The sequence below is a fragment of the Limulus polyphemus genome, unplaced genomic scaffold, assembly GCF_000517525.1.
Source record: "Limulus polyphemus unplaced genomic scaffold, Limulus_polyphemus-2.1.2 Scaffold7140, whole genome shotgun sequence".
Lineage (NCBI taxonomy): Eukaryota > Metazoa > Arthropoda > Merostomata > Xiphosura > Limulidae > Limulus > Limulus polyphemus.
In genome coordinates this window covers 19,742-33,077 of record NW_013672750.1, presented here as the reverse complement: position 1 = coordinate 33,077, position 13,336 = coordinate 19,742, and the positions used below count along the sequence as shown (strand labels likewise).

At 35.4% G+C, this 13,336-nt stretch overlaps 1 protein-coding gene across 1 annotated transcript; it reads right to left on the bottom strand.

The window, feature by feature from the left end:
• Positions 1 to 3,164: 3,164 nt before the first annotated feature.
• On the bottom strand, positions 3,165 to 11,465 carry LOC111089712 (the record flags this gene model as incomplete). Its single annotated transcript, XM_022402687.1, has 4 exons — positions 11,353 to 11,465; positions 10,160 to 10,386; positions 4,697 to 4,801; positions 3,165 to 3,380 (listed from the first exon to the last, which is right to left on the bottom strand). Coding segments are annotated over exons 1-4 (636 nt in total), but the record flags the coding sequence as incomplete, so codon positions are not given.
• Positions 11,466 to 13,336: the final 1,871 nt, after the last annotated feature.

Sequence of the window (13,336 nt, the reverse complement as noted above, 5' to 3'; positions counted from 1 at the left end):
TCACCAACGTTCTGTTTGGATATGGTACCCATGGTCTTCCACAGATCTCTCTATGTACCATATCCAAACAGGACGATGGTGACAATGGTCTTACACAGATCTCTCCCTCTCTATGTACCATATATAAACAGGACGTTGGTGACCACAGGTATCAAAATCCGGTTTCTAGCGCTTTAAGTCCGCAGACATACCGCTGTGCCACTGGGGGGTGGGGGGCGAAAGCTGATGGATCCGTTGGTAAGTTTATTGACAACGTTTGATACAAACAAACTTTTTAACTTTCAAATTAATTTCTCAAGTAAGAACTTAATAACCAGCAATGTAATTTTAAAACGTAATAAAAATTTTGCTTTATTTTTGTAGTTTACCCGTTAAGTTTTAACAAATATCTACCCCCTCCCCAGGATTATGGGGGTTCTCAGCGTTATTCAAGCGTACCAAGAAAATTATGCTGTTCTGCAAGATTTGCTGAAAGGTTTAAGTTAAATGTCAGTACACGTGGTTAACACGTGTTTCGAGAATAGTGCATGATGTTGTCAATTTCTTTGGAAATAACTGAAAGGCCCTTTAACCCTCGGTGCCCATTAATAAAAAAAACGTAAATTTACTGATGCGCAAAACAAAAACGTTTATGATCAAAAATGTTAAATTACTAACAAATTCACGTAACTAATAATTTATTGCATTAGTGTTTTCTTATTTCAACCCTCTGATTACAGTATTGTCGTTAATATGATTCTCTGCGTCATTTTGAAAATATACCAGACCTCTTAGTTAAAGTCTGTGACACGCACCTATTTTGAATAAGTAGACAACTATTTTTATATTTAATAAGTAACATTTACCATTTATTAATGACCGAATAAGTAAAAATAAATGCTTTATTTAGGGTTAGATATGTATTTTATATGACTGTATATTTATCTATTATTTAAACTAAACGTTCAAAGTAATATTTTCAGTAGAAGCTGGTTTCTAGATGGTTTTCCTTACTGATCGTAAGATTATTTTCTTCTCCAGGGGGAGCCACGATAGAAAAACACGCAATTTAAAATTTCATACTCCTAACTACTTCTAAAGCTCGAAATAAGACTTGATTAAACCTTTTTTTTTTTTTACCGACATTTCTCTGAGTTACAAATGAGAAGTAGAATTATTTGGAACTTTCTAGTTCTAAAGAGAGCATAGAAAGAAAATAAGATTCAAACAATATGATTCGTTTCTTTTGGAAGAAATAGGGGGGAAATATATATCAGCAAATCTTGCAAATAGTAATGTGTCGTTAAAAGTTATTATTCGGTGATCGTATTGTTACCTGTCTTCCGAATCCCTCTGGCGGTGACAAAATACATTAACATGCAAGTTGATTGAACATTATGATTTGGATTTAAGCAAAATAAATATATTAAACAATATTTATAAATAACTTACAAAACAAAACACCCCCTAGGAATTTCGAATACGAGTAATAATAACTAGATTAAAGCATTTCTACCATTCATCCTTTAAATAACACAGTTTTTCTTTTTAAAAAAATCGTAAAAGTTCTATTTCAATCACACTTTAGGACGGCATATTCGAACAATAAATTAAATCAATTGAACATAAACACCAACAGGTAAAAAAAATCACATAAAATAATATGCATCAGATGGGTTAAATTACAGTCTTTCGAGCGGTAGAGGGGGAGGGAGTGCACGTTCTTCAGAATAACCTTACAAACTAGACAGTTATTTTATACAACCGTTATTACACTCAGTAAACAGTTAAGCTAACGTCACCTTCCACGAAAGTTACTATTAGCCTTAGCACCGGTAATGAGTAAGTGTAAAAAAATAATAATAACATCAAGAGTTAACCCTGAACAAAAAAAATATCCTACATTAACGTCTTCATTATATATTTAACGTTTAAATAACTTTTTAATTTTTACTAATTAGACAGTTATTTTACACAACTGTTTGTAAATAGCCAAGTTAGCGTCATCCTCACTTCTCTCACAAAGGATGAGTTTTAGCCTAGGTAGCAAGATTGAATAGTTGTAAAAAAATATATAATAAATAAATAAATAAATATCAAAAGTGAACCCTGAAAATAATCGTCTAAATAATCATATTCATCATACAACTATTCCGATACACACACACGTGCACCAACTAGTTTATATGGTTATGAATAGTTCATCTTATCGATATTTTTCTAACCACTTCTATTCAACTGTGTCTTTTTTTGCAAGTTTCGATTCGCTGAAATTTTAGTAGGTAAACAAACAAATAAATCACTTGCTTTACAAAATTAGCAATTAAAATTACTATGACTAAATAAAGTTCATATGTAAATAAACAGCACAAATAATACTGAAGCGTTCCACTAATGTGGAAATAAATAATGAAATAAGTTAATATAAATAAAAAACATCGTAACCAAATGACATAAACAACACGTTGACGTAAAAAAAAAAAATTGTGATAAGTTGAATAAATAACATCCAGGTGGCAGGCAAGTAGGGTGAATGGTTCAACCTTCGTTAGTATTATGGTAACTGTGTGTAATGTTAGGGTTAATCCCTAAGTTCAGCTCGTAAAAGCACTCACTTTGCGTGCAATAAAATAATGGATTCCACCCAGGGAGCATGGATATCACAGATAGGCTTGAAACAGGCCTTGTTTGTGAGAGAGGAGGAATGTAGTATTTTGAATGCTTCAAACGTGCCCTAATAGCAGTAACCAGGGATTTAACCCTTTGCTCCAGAGGTATCAATTGCAATGCAATAGTTGGAATACCAGCTGTATTGTATGAGTGTTTGATTATAGCCACCTGGTGTCACATTTATTAATGAATGAATATTTATAAATAAATAACTTAAATTTTAGGATTTTTTTTGTTTCTCGCGGAATTGTATTTTATCTAGATGACATTCTTTTACGCCATGATGGTGGATTTTTTATAGCGATTGAACAGAATGTATTTACAGTTTGTAATAAATATCGTTTTGAGTAACAACTAGAAATTCCTTATGTTGCTAATGATGGTTGATTTTCAAGCAAGTATGTAAACAGTTCCCATATATATGTAATAGTTTTTACATAATCTCTTAATATTAAAAAATCACGTAAATTTCTTTTGCTTTCTTGTTCGATATCTCTGTACTCTTCCTCCATTACCTTCCTCATGACATCCGGGTTCTGTTTGATCTTCATGACAATGATTCCTAAATGAAGTCTACAAAGAACAGGTCGAGCATGATTCTGAAGATTCTGGAACTCGTCTTTGAACCCGCCATCACTTTCTGGGTAAAGAATTTGGTCAAACTTCATCTCCTCAATCCCAACTGCGTAGAACTGCATATATTCGTATGACTTTTTATATGCTTCACTAGCCTGCAGAATAAAATAACAATAATAAAGCACTGGAGTTTTTTGTTTTTTTTTTCAAGATCAAAAATAAAAAAGAAATGTTTGTTTATTTTAACGGGTTTTTTTGCGATGTGTCTACTGTGGGGACTGAACTTTGAATTTTAACTCCGAGGCTTACCATTGAAGCACCAAGCGATCAAAATAAGAAAACTTAAAAGAAAAATGCTCAATCAATTATTAACACTATAAAAAAAACACCCTTTATAACGTGCAATAGATGAAATACAATAAGTTATTAAGTAAAATAGGTTCGGTTGTTTTGTTATTTACATGACTGACTAATATTTTTTTTAAATGTAATGATCGTATAGCGAACATCAGAGTAATTTATCACAAATATCAGACTAGGCCTAATTAGTGTGCCTGAAATGTGAATCAGAGTGTTTACTGTTTGTGACCTGTTGCCACAAAAACGTACTCCGCACTTTTGGGTCAACGCAAGTGCATTATAACTGAAACTGCTAAGTCTCACTATTTGATGAGATAGGAGTAGCGCAAGAGTTGGCAGTGGGTGCTGTTAACTAGTTGTCTTTCCTAGCCTGTCAGTTCAGGGGCATTTTTGTGCGGATAGCCTTGTGTAGCCTTACAAAAATGTTTGAAATAATCAAATATCTTTAACTATGTACTTTTTTAGCTAGGGCCTAAAAGTTTACTGTGATCGAATTATTCGGTATTTAAATTTACAGTCACTGTAAAAAACTGTATTCGTTATTACATTTTTAATATAATATCTTTAATGGTCCCTTAGTATATGCACAATATTTACAACTTTTAGTGGATATACGATAACAATGAATTGTAGTTTTCCCATCTAACAACGTGACCTTGGTGTCCAAAGTCAGAATGTAAGAAACTTCCTACAAAAGCATTCAAAAAGAAGCTCATACATCGTTTTTTTTATTTTTTATTTATTTATTATTTTATTATTATTTATCATTTTATTTATTTATTTTATTTATTTATTATTTTTTTATTTGTTTTTATTTCTTTTTCTCTACGTTAGAGGTCTCTGTGTTTTTTTTTTGTTGTTTTGTCAAGTGCAAAGCTACACGATGGACTATAAGCCGTAAACTTACCGTTGAACCACCGAGATAACTATTAGATACGAAAAATGTCTCGTAGGAATAAGAAAAAAACAGATAACGTATATATATATATTATCAGTAAATTTACAGAATTTTCATTTCTTTCTTTCTAAGAAAATGTCCTTTAATATTTTAGAAATAATGAGTTAATTCGAGTTTTCTGAAAGTGCACGAAAGGTTTTCGTGCTTACTTACGTTCATGGACTTGAAATGATTAAATGTAGCGCGAGGAACTTCGGGTAACCATTCTTGTCTCATGTAGTCTACGTCGAAACTTGCGTCCTGAAACTTCTCGCGGACCTAGAAAAAAAAGTACACGTTAAGTTTTTTTTGTGTGTGTTTTTCTTAACACATTTTTTTAATAATAGATGGCAGGCATAGCATTTTTGTTATAATTGTTGTTTTAGCACATATACTTGCTGTTAAGCGCAAAGCTACATAATGGCATATTTGTGCCCTGCTAACTATGGTTATCGAAACCCAATTTTTTGCGTCATAAGCCCTGAGGCTTACTGCTATACCCCTGGAAGAGTTTTTTAAAGCACAATGGGCTATTTGAGCTCTATCTGTCGCACGGAATCGAACCTTGGATTTTAGCATTGTAAGTCCGTAAACTTACTGCTGACCCACAGGAAGAGAGGCAGACGTATCAATTACAGTGATGAACTTTTTGAGTCGGAGCTCCCCCAACTGTGGGTCTCGATCCCAAAGGATTCGTGGAGGGAGGGTCTTCAGAGGGGCACGAAGATGTAAAATATTAATAATTTTTCATTTTAACAATAAATAGAAACCCTTCCCCCAGTGGCACGGTATGTCTGCGGACTTACAACGCTAGAAACCGGGTTTCGATACACGTGGGGGCCACAGCACGGATAGCCCATTGGGTAGATTTGTGCTTAACTTCAAACAAATCAAATCAAATAACCACCCTGGTGGCAGTGCATAAAACTAAACCAGTCAATTAATCACCCTGAGGTAGTGCATTAAACTGAGTTAACCATCCTGGTGGCAATTTTATTATAGGAGCAAAAAAAAGTAATATTTTTGTTTAAAAAATAACAAAAGTTTATTATTTGTACACTCTCTTTAAAAAGGAATTTGCTACATATATATATATATCCGTTTATAATCCTGAAAGCAATAATAACATTATAAGTGCCCATAGACGCATGAGTTAAATACTGACTAATGAGCCCCTGTTTTGTTCCCTGCTTTTATACAATAAACTATGCCAATCTTCATACATGGCCAGGTGGTTAGAACGCTCGACTCGCAATGTTAGGGTCGCGGGTTCGAATCCCCCTCCCACCAAACCTTTCAGCCGTGAGATCGTTATAAGTTTCAGTCAATCCCACTATTCGTTGGTAAAATAGTAGCCCAAGTGGTGATTACTAACTGCCTTCCCTAAATTAGGGACGGCTAGCGCAGATAGCCCTAGTGTAGCTCCGCGAGAAATTCAAAACAAACACACTTTATACATGACAAAGTAGTGTCGTTTACACGGACTCGGGCTGATATACTAGAATTTCACACTGTAGTCACATTCCGCCCAAATAATTCATCATCCTCTCCTGAAGACCGTTTTTCAATATCCGTTGTGGGCACAGCATAGATAGCCCAATATGTAGCTTTGTGCTTAAAAAAGAAATAATTTGTTTGTTTGATTTTTATGCACAAAAACTACACAGCTATAGAAACCCGGTATTTAGCTTTATAACCCAATGAGCCACTTGGGGGCACTTGACAACAAATAAAATCCTTCCTTAAAAATTGCGCACGTGAAGATTCTTAGATCATTCTTAAATTTACAACACTTGGCTTTTCTTTCTGTACGTAACGTCATTAATTTTTCAATGAAATTCCGAGTGTATATAAATAACAAAGACGAAAAGAGCGTAACGTGGACGAGTGACATTTTGTAAGTTATAGCGCTGCATGCGCCATCACAAATTTAGGGTTAGCTGAATTTTCAACAATAATGAAATAAACGACGCATTTCCCTCCCTCTGGTCAGCCTTGTGAAATTAAAGATGGTTATGTCTGAACCTTAGCAGTCACTAGAGTGGCCTCTTAACCCCCTGTGTCCCATCAAGTTGAAACTATCCATCCTTATATAATACAAGAACTTGGTTAGATTCGCGATTGAAATTACTAACTAGTTTGTTTGTTTATTTATGAGCAAAGCCACATTCGGCTATCTACTGCGACCAACACGGGGAATCAAACCCGGGATTTTAGCATTGTAATTCCGTAAACTCGCCGCTGTCCCACCGAGGAACGTTATCAACCAATAACAAATAAGTACAATTATTACCCGGATTAAAGAGTATTAAATGACGTCGTTTCAAACAAATGTTGATTGAAGGCTCTGTTAAGAATTGTATATATGTAATAGTTAGCCATCACTGAAAGTGTCGATGAAAATATTTTTAAAGCTGGGGTAATCTAGGTGTTGAGTAATGGTTAGTTGCCACTGAAAGTGTCGATGAAAATATTATTAAAGCTGGGGTAATCTAGGTGTTGAGTAATGGTTAGTTGCCACTGAAAGTGTCGATGAAAATATTTTTAAAGCTGGGGTAATCTAGGTGTTGAGTAATGGTTAGTCGCCACTGAAAGTGTCGATGAAAATATTTTTAAAGCTGGGGTAATCTAGGTTTTGTGTGTTTCACCTGGTCGGATTCGAACCTAAGACCTGTCAGATATTACGTGTGTATATTCTATCAACTGAATTAAAGGGTTACCCGCCAAAAACCTCTTGTAAAGCAGTTTTTAACTATTTGTGTGTTTCACCTGATCGGATTCGAACCCAAGACTGCCAGACGCTACGTGGCTGTTCTATCAACTTAATTAAAGGGTTACCCGCCAAAAACCTCTTGTAAAGCAGTTTTTAACTATTTGTGTATTTCACCTGATCGGATTCGAACCCAAGACCTGCCAGACGCTACGTGGCTGTTCTATCAACTTAATTAAAGTTTTAAGTAACCTGCTGTCATGCCAAGTATATCCAAACCCAAATATTTAAAACAGGAAATTGTATTGTCTTAAATGGAAACAACAATAAATCACGTATTCAATTTGTTGTTTTTTATTATTACTAAGCCCAAAGTTGCACATTAGCCTATGTATGGCTGCGCCCACCACAAGAATCGAGCCTTCAATTTCAGCGTTATTAGCCCTCAAACATACTACTGGACCATCGCGGGACACGCGAGTTTTGTACTTAAAATATATATATATATTTAGTTTAGCCGCGATAAATAGCATGCAGATACTAATGCGATACGTAAAAGAAAAAAAGAAGAAGAAAACGTGACCTAGTCCTGGTTCGAGAATAAGGCGCGGGTCCGACTTGTCGGCACGGAAATGCCGCTACATAACGTACCACGTGGGGTTTTCTAACGAGCACACGTGACAAAAATATGCAACTGAATGAATTCCGAGTATAATTCTTCGGTAAACCGCGTACAGGCACGTGAAGGTGTGTCCCGTACGGTGGGAGTGTTGGCTCCCCCACATCGCTGGTTGCTTACTGTTAGCGAGGATAACAAAGAACAAGTATACATGCTAGTCATTACGAGTTACATTGAAAGTTCTTAATTACTGTTTTGGTTGTGTGTGTTTCAGAGAGACCGCTAAAAGGTCACAATAGTCATCAGAGACATTATGATACCACAGATGTTTCAAACATGACCAATATCTTTAATAGACAGACAGACAGATATGTTTTACGGGTATCGAAACTCGGTTTTTAGCGTTAGAAGCCTTTATACTTAAGACTACTGCGCCACTGGATGTAGTGTTAGAGCTAACAAGTATTATTGTATAAAATAGGGTTAGTTATATCTGAATTAACAAAGACATTCATTCCGAAAGCATCCAATATTTGAGTATTTTGGTATTTCCTCATTAAACATAAAAAGGAAACTCGTAGCTTAAGGAATCGAGAGAGTAACCCACTTTCTTCACTAATGTAGGCGTAGCTCGCAGTCTTACAGATAGGCAACAAAGTAATTATTGAACGATAGGAATAAAATTGGAAGGCGACAAAAATATGGAACAAAAAATTATGTGAAACTAAACTCAAGGTAAAAAATGAATAAAAAAGAGAAGGAAGCCAGTGGCGCCACTTAGGTAGGGCAAGGGAGGGGGAGGGGGCATTAATGTTTAGTTTACGTTATTTGATTGGTTGTTAAATAATTTTAAGAAAGAATAAGAGCAAATGCTCCGAGAACAGACTTATTTTAATATTTTAATCTTTAATAAACCCAGTACATCCAGAAAAACTCCCCTAGACCTCCAATAAAAGTTGCCCCCCTATTGAAATCTGGATTGGTGCTTGAAATCTTTCATTTTAACTTCTTAAAACCCTTAATAGAAATATAACTTTCTTACCTTGAAATAATAATATATAGTCAGCTTATGAATTCTTTAATACTGAAGGCGAGGCTTAGTTAAAACTTGTCAGGTAATCACACAATTTGAAAAGGATTTTCGGTAAGAATTTCATAATTTTTTGTTTTAATATTGTCATCTTATCTAGTGTTTGCTGCGTGACAGAAGACTGAGCAGAAAACGAATGAATGAGCGTTTTTGAAAGAACAGATAAAAAAGAAAAAGGTCAGATCATGCGAATTTTCCCGCTAAGGACTTAACTAGCGAAAGCGCCAGTAGGGGGAGATTTACACATTTTAAGCCGACGGAAAATTAAAGAAGAAAAAAAAAGTGACTTTTCAAAGAAACAATTCAAACCAACCTGTTGCTTTGTTAGACAGATAAAGTGCTGAGGTTTCCCATAGATTAAAAAAATATATATTTCTGGCAGAGATCAACATTGTAGTACGTTCATCTCTAATTAATGCTACAGCGTGTTTTAAATATCCGGTTTTTGGATGGCTACCTTGACAATGACGCAGCAATAATACACTCTAGTCATGCTGTAGCGTACGTTATAAGATCCTATTTCTCGCGCAACCTTACGTCGTCAGCACTGGTAGCTTGTTTATTTTATCATACGTTATTCCAACACGTACTGAATGGATAATAACACGTCAGCTCGACCCACCCCTCTAGATAGCTGGAATAACAATCCTCTGACGTCACAGAGGCCATCGTACTACAACGAAGAGCGTGCACGTGCTTCGCTCGTTCGACTGACAAACTAGTGTTCTTGTTAATACGTGTATATATATATATATATAACGCTATATTTGACTCGTGGTTTTATCTATGTAGGTCAGTGTTACGACTCTTCGTTTTAACCATGGAAAAGGTCATCTTTTGTAATGACCAGTGCCAGGAGTTAATGTAGGTTGGCCAAATATTCGTCATAATTAATGTTACTTTCGATAAATCTTGTTTTTCCTGCATTGTCATTTTTGGCATTGTGGTTTATGGACATGCGTAGTGCACACTCATACAGGATATATGCCACAAAACGTTTTCACTTTGATGGTTTGTGGTTCAGTTAGAACATCACATATTAAAAACAAAACACTACTTTGTGATTAGCCAATTCTGAAAATGCTGATAACGTTTTTTTCGAGGGTTTTTTTTTTTATATACTTATAGCTACAGTCATATATATTGGAGCTCAGCGAAGATACGCGTGAGAGGAGGGAGTACAAGCTTATCATTTTCAAAGTATACAAATGTACTTACAAATTCATCTTTCACAGCACGTGCGTGCTTTTTGGCTATGTTCGAAGTTTCGACCACTTGCTTCAACAGTTCACGAGGAGGTATTGGTGGTGGATTATTAAAATCCTCAAAGGGATCTGGAAGGTCACACGGGTTTATCCAATGCGGTTCTTGTGTCGCTACAGGTGCGCTCATCGCAATAGTGGGCAAGATGGTTAAGACAAGTATCATGAACTCCGAGGGAAAACCTGGGAGATATAACTTGAATCAGACAAGTCTCTAACTTATAGAATTAATCAACCTGAAATATATCGTTTTTAATCAGACAAATCTTTAAATTATGGAATTAATCAACATGAAATATGTCGTTTTTAATCAGACAAATCTCTAATTATGGAATTAATCAACCTGAAATATATCGTTTTTAATCAAACAAATCTCTAAATTATAGAATTAATCAACCTGAAATATATCGTTTTTAATCAGACAAGTCTCTAATTATGGAATTAATCAACCTTAAATATGTCGTTTTTAATCAGACAAATCTCTAAATTATAGAATTAATCAACCTGAAATATGTCGTTTTTAATCAGACAAATCTCTAATTATGGAATTAACCAACCTGAAATATATCGTTTTTAATCAGACAAATCTCTAAATTATAGAATTAATCAACCTGAAATACTGTAGTCAGACAAATCTCTAACTTATAGAATTAATCAACCTGAAATATGTCGTTTTAATCAGACAAATCTCTAATTATAGAATTAATCAACCTGAAATATGTCGTTTTTAATCAGACAAGTCTCTAAATTATAGAATTAATCAACCTGAATTATGTCGTTTTTAATCAGACAAGTCTCTAATTATGGAATTAATCAACCTGAAATATTGTAGTCAGACAAACCTATATATTCAACCTAAAAGATATCATTTTAGTCAGACAAATCTGTGTAATTAACCTGAAGGGTGTGATTTTAAACGTAATGAGCTGACAAAGAAAGAAACAACTTGCAAAGTGCAAAAACATTAGATGTTACTACAGGCATCGCAATCCAAAACCGCTATTTGTCTAAAACTCAGGACTGTATCTTCCTTCTTATTGCAAAAATAAGTTTTTAGTATAAGTTACAAAGTCTTTTCACGTAAGAAAGTTTCTAGTAATTTGTAAGTTTTTTTTATTTATGCCTAGCAAAAACTATAACGCCACCTACTTTTAGCACAGTGCTGATTTCTCTGTCCTTTATGTCTACAATGATAATGCACTGTTGTAAAGCGAGCAAAAAACAACACTGTATCCATCCAGGTGTACTTCTTCTCCAGACTATCGTTTTTATAAAGTATCGGTTGCCAAAGGCGTCTGTAAACAAATACGACTAGGTAGGGGAAAACTGTTAATCAACAAATTTAACCGTGTGTTTCAAAATACTGACCTGGCCGGCTTCAACAACTTATTAAATACTCTTGAACCGGAAGAGCTTCGTTCTTATATGATGTACTTCTAATTGGTTGAGATAACGAGAGTAGGTGTTTCGTGCACGTAAGCCTGACGTATTTAGCTATCATTAAGGGTTTCAACGAATTGATGTATACATAAAAAAATAAAACAAATGCTTTCAGATGTTTAAATTTCCCACATTGCGGGAAAGTACACTATTTGATGACGTTGTAAAAACCACGCTATTATCTCATTGGTTGGTCTCTGTGGTGAACTTGATTGGCACATATATTCTTAGCAAGAGTGACTGGCTTAGCTCCAATTTAAGTGGAGTCGGGCGTGGCCTAGTAGATAGCGTGTCCGTACTATGAATATGGTGGTTCGTGTTCTTCGACCCATTGCCAGAAAAACGCGCTTCGGACGTAGGAGCTTCGAGTGCATTATAAGAGTGACGGTCAAATTACACTAGTTGGTCAGACAAGAATAGCTCAAGAGATGACGGCGAGTATTGTTCGAAATCTGCGGCGTAGATAGCTCTTTGTGTAGGTTGTCCGCAAAAATTCAGAAATCTTCTGTTGATTAAACGCAACTCGAAGATGACATCTTTGGGGAACATTGTAGGAATCCAAAAATAAACATACCTATTTACAATAACTTATTGTTGTCGATTTAATCACCTCTCACGAGGTCTTCGTATCGAATAAAAGGGAATCACGCGACGAAAGTAACTGATTCTCATCGCACGTGCTAATTACAATGAAGGATGTGGACTAGGTAATTGTGGATCCGAAATCCGAAAGAACTCGTGACAAAAGTATGATATTTTTGTTTAATAACATTATGCACATTATATCGTTTCACTTAACCCTAACATGGTGGGTACATAATTCTATATTTTATTGCCAATACTCCTAGAAATTACCCTTCTTTGTGGACAGTTTAGGCGAATATGGTATAATTTTTAATGCGCATGTGTCTCTCCTGTAGGAGATTTCGTCAGTAATTGCTCGGGCTCACACATATTGTGATAATCTCTAAATCAAATTACAACTACAAACAACTAGAAGGAATCGATCGTGGGCGTACACCTACAGTATCGACGACACACGCGTTATTGATGGAGCTTGTGAGATAATTTTCATCAACGATGACAGATTGCTGCACCATTTTGTGTCTTAACATCTCCCTCTGGATAAACATGGTGTAACACATTAAACGTTTCTATTGTTTGTTTACTCACGAAGAATTTTTTTTTTTAATAATGCCGCAGCTTGGACTCCAGTGTAATAAAACCAAAACTATGTTGATGGATTTATTTCATCCAAAGATATCGTTATATTACAAGCTTACTTTTTATTTACTAAACAAATTATACTTGTTTATTTATCTATAATTTGTTTGCTTAAGATGCAATAAATGAAGAATAACGGTGGTATGTGTTGAGAACTTTAATGGATTACAATTGCCTGTTGGGAGAAAAAGAGCCCCCCTCCCCCCCAAGTGAGACAGCGGTAAGTTTACAGTGCTAGAATCCGGGGTTCGATTTCCCGCGGTGAATACGGCAGATACCCAATGTGGCTTTGCTCTAAAAAAAGGGCCCCGCATGACCAGGTGGTTAGGGCGCTCGACTCGCAATTTGAGGGTCGCGGGTTCGAATCCCCGTCACACCAAACATGCTCGCCCTTTCAGCCGTGGGAGAGTTATAACGTGACGGTCAATCCAACTATTCGTTGGTAAAGGAGCAGCCCAAGAGTTGGCGG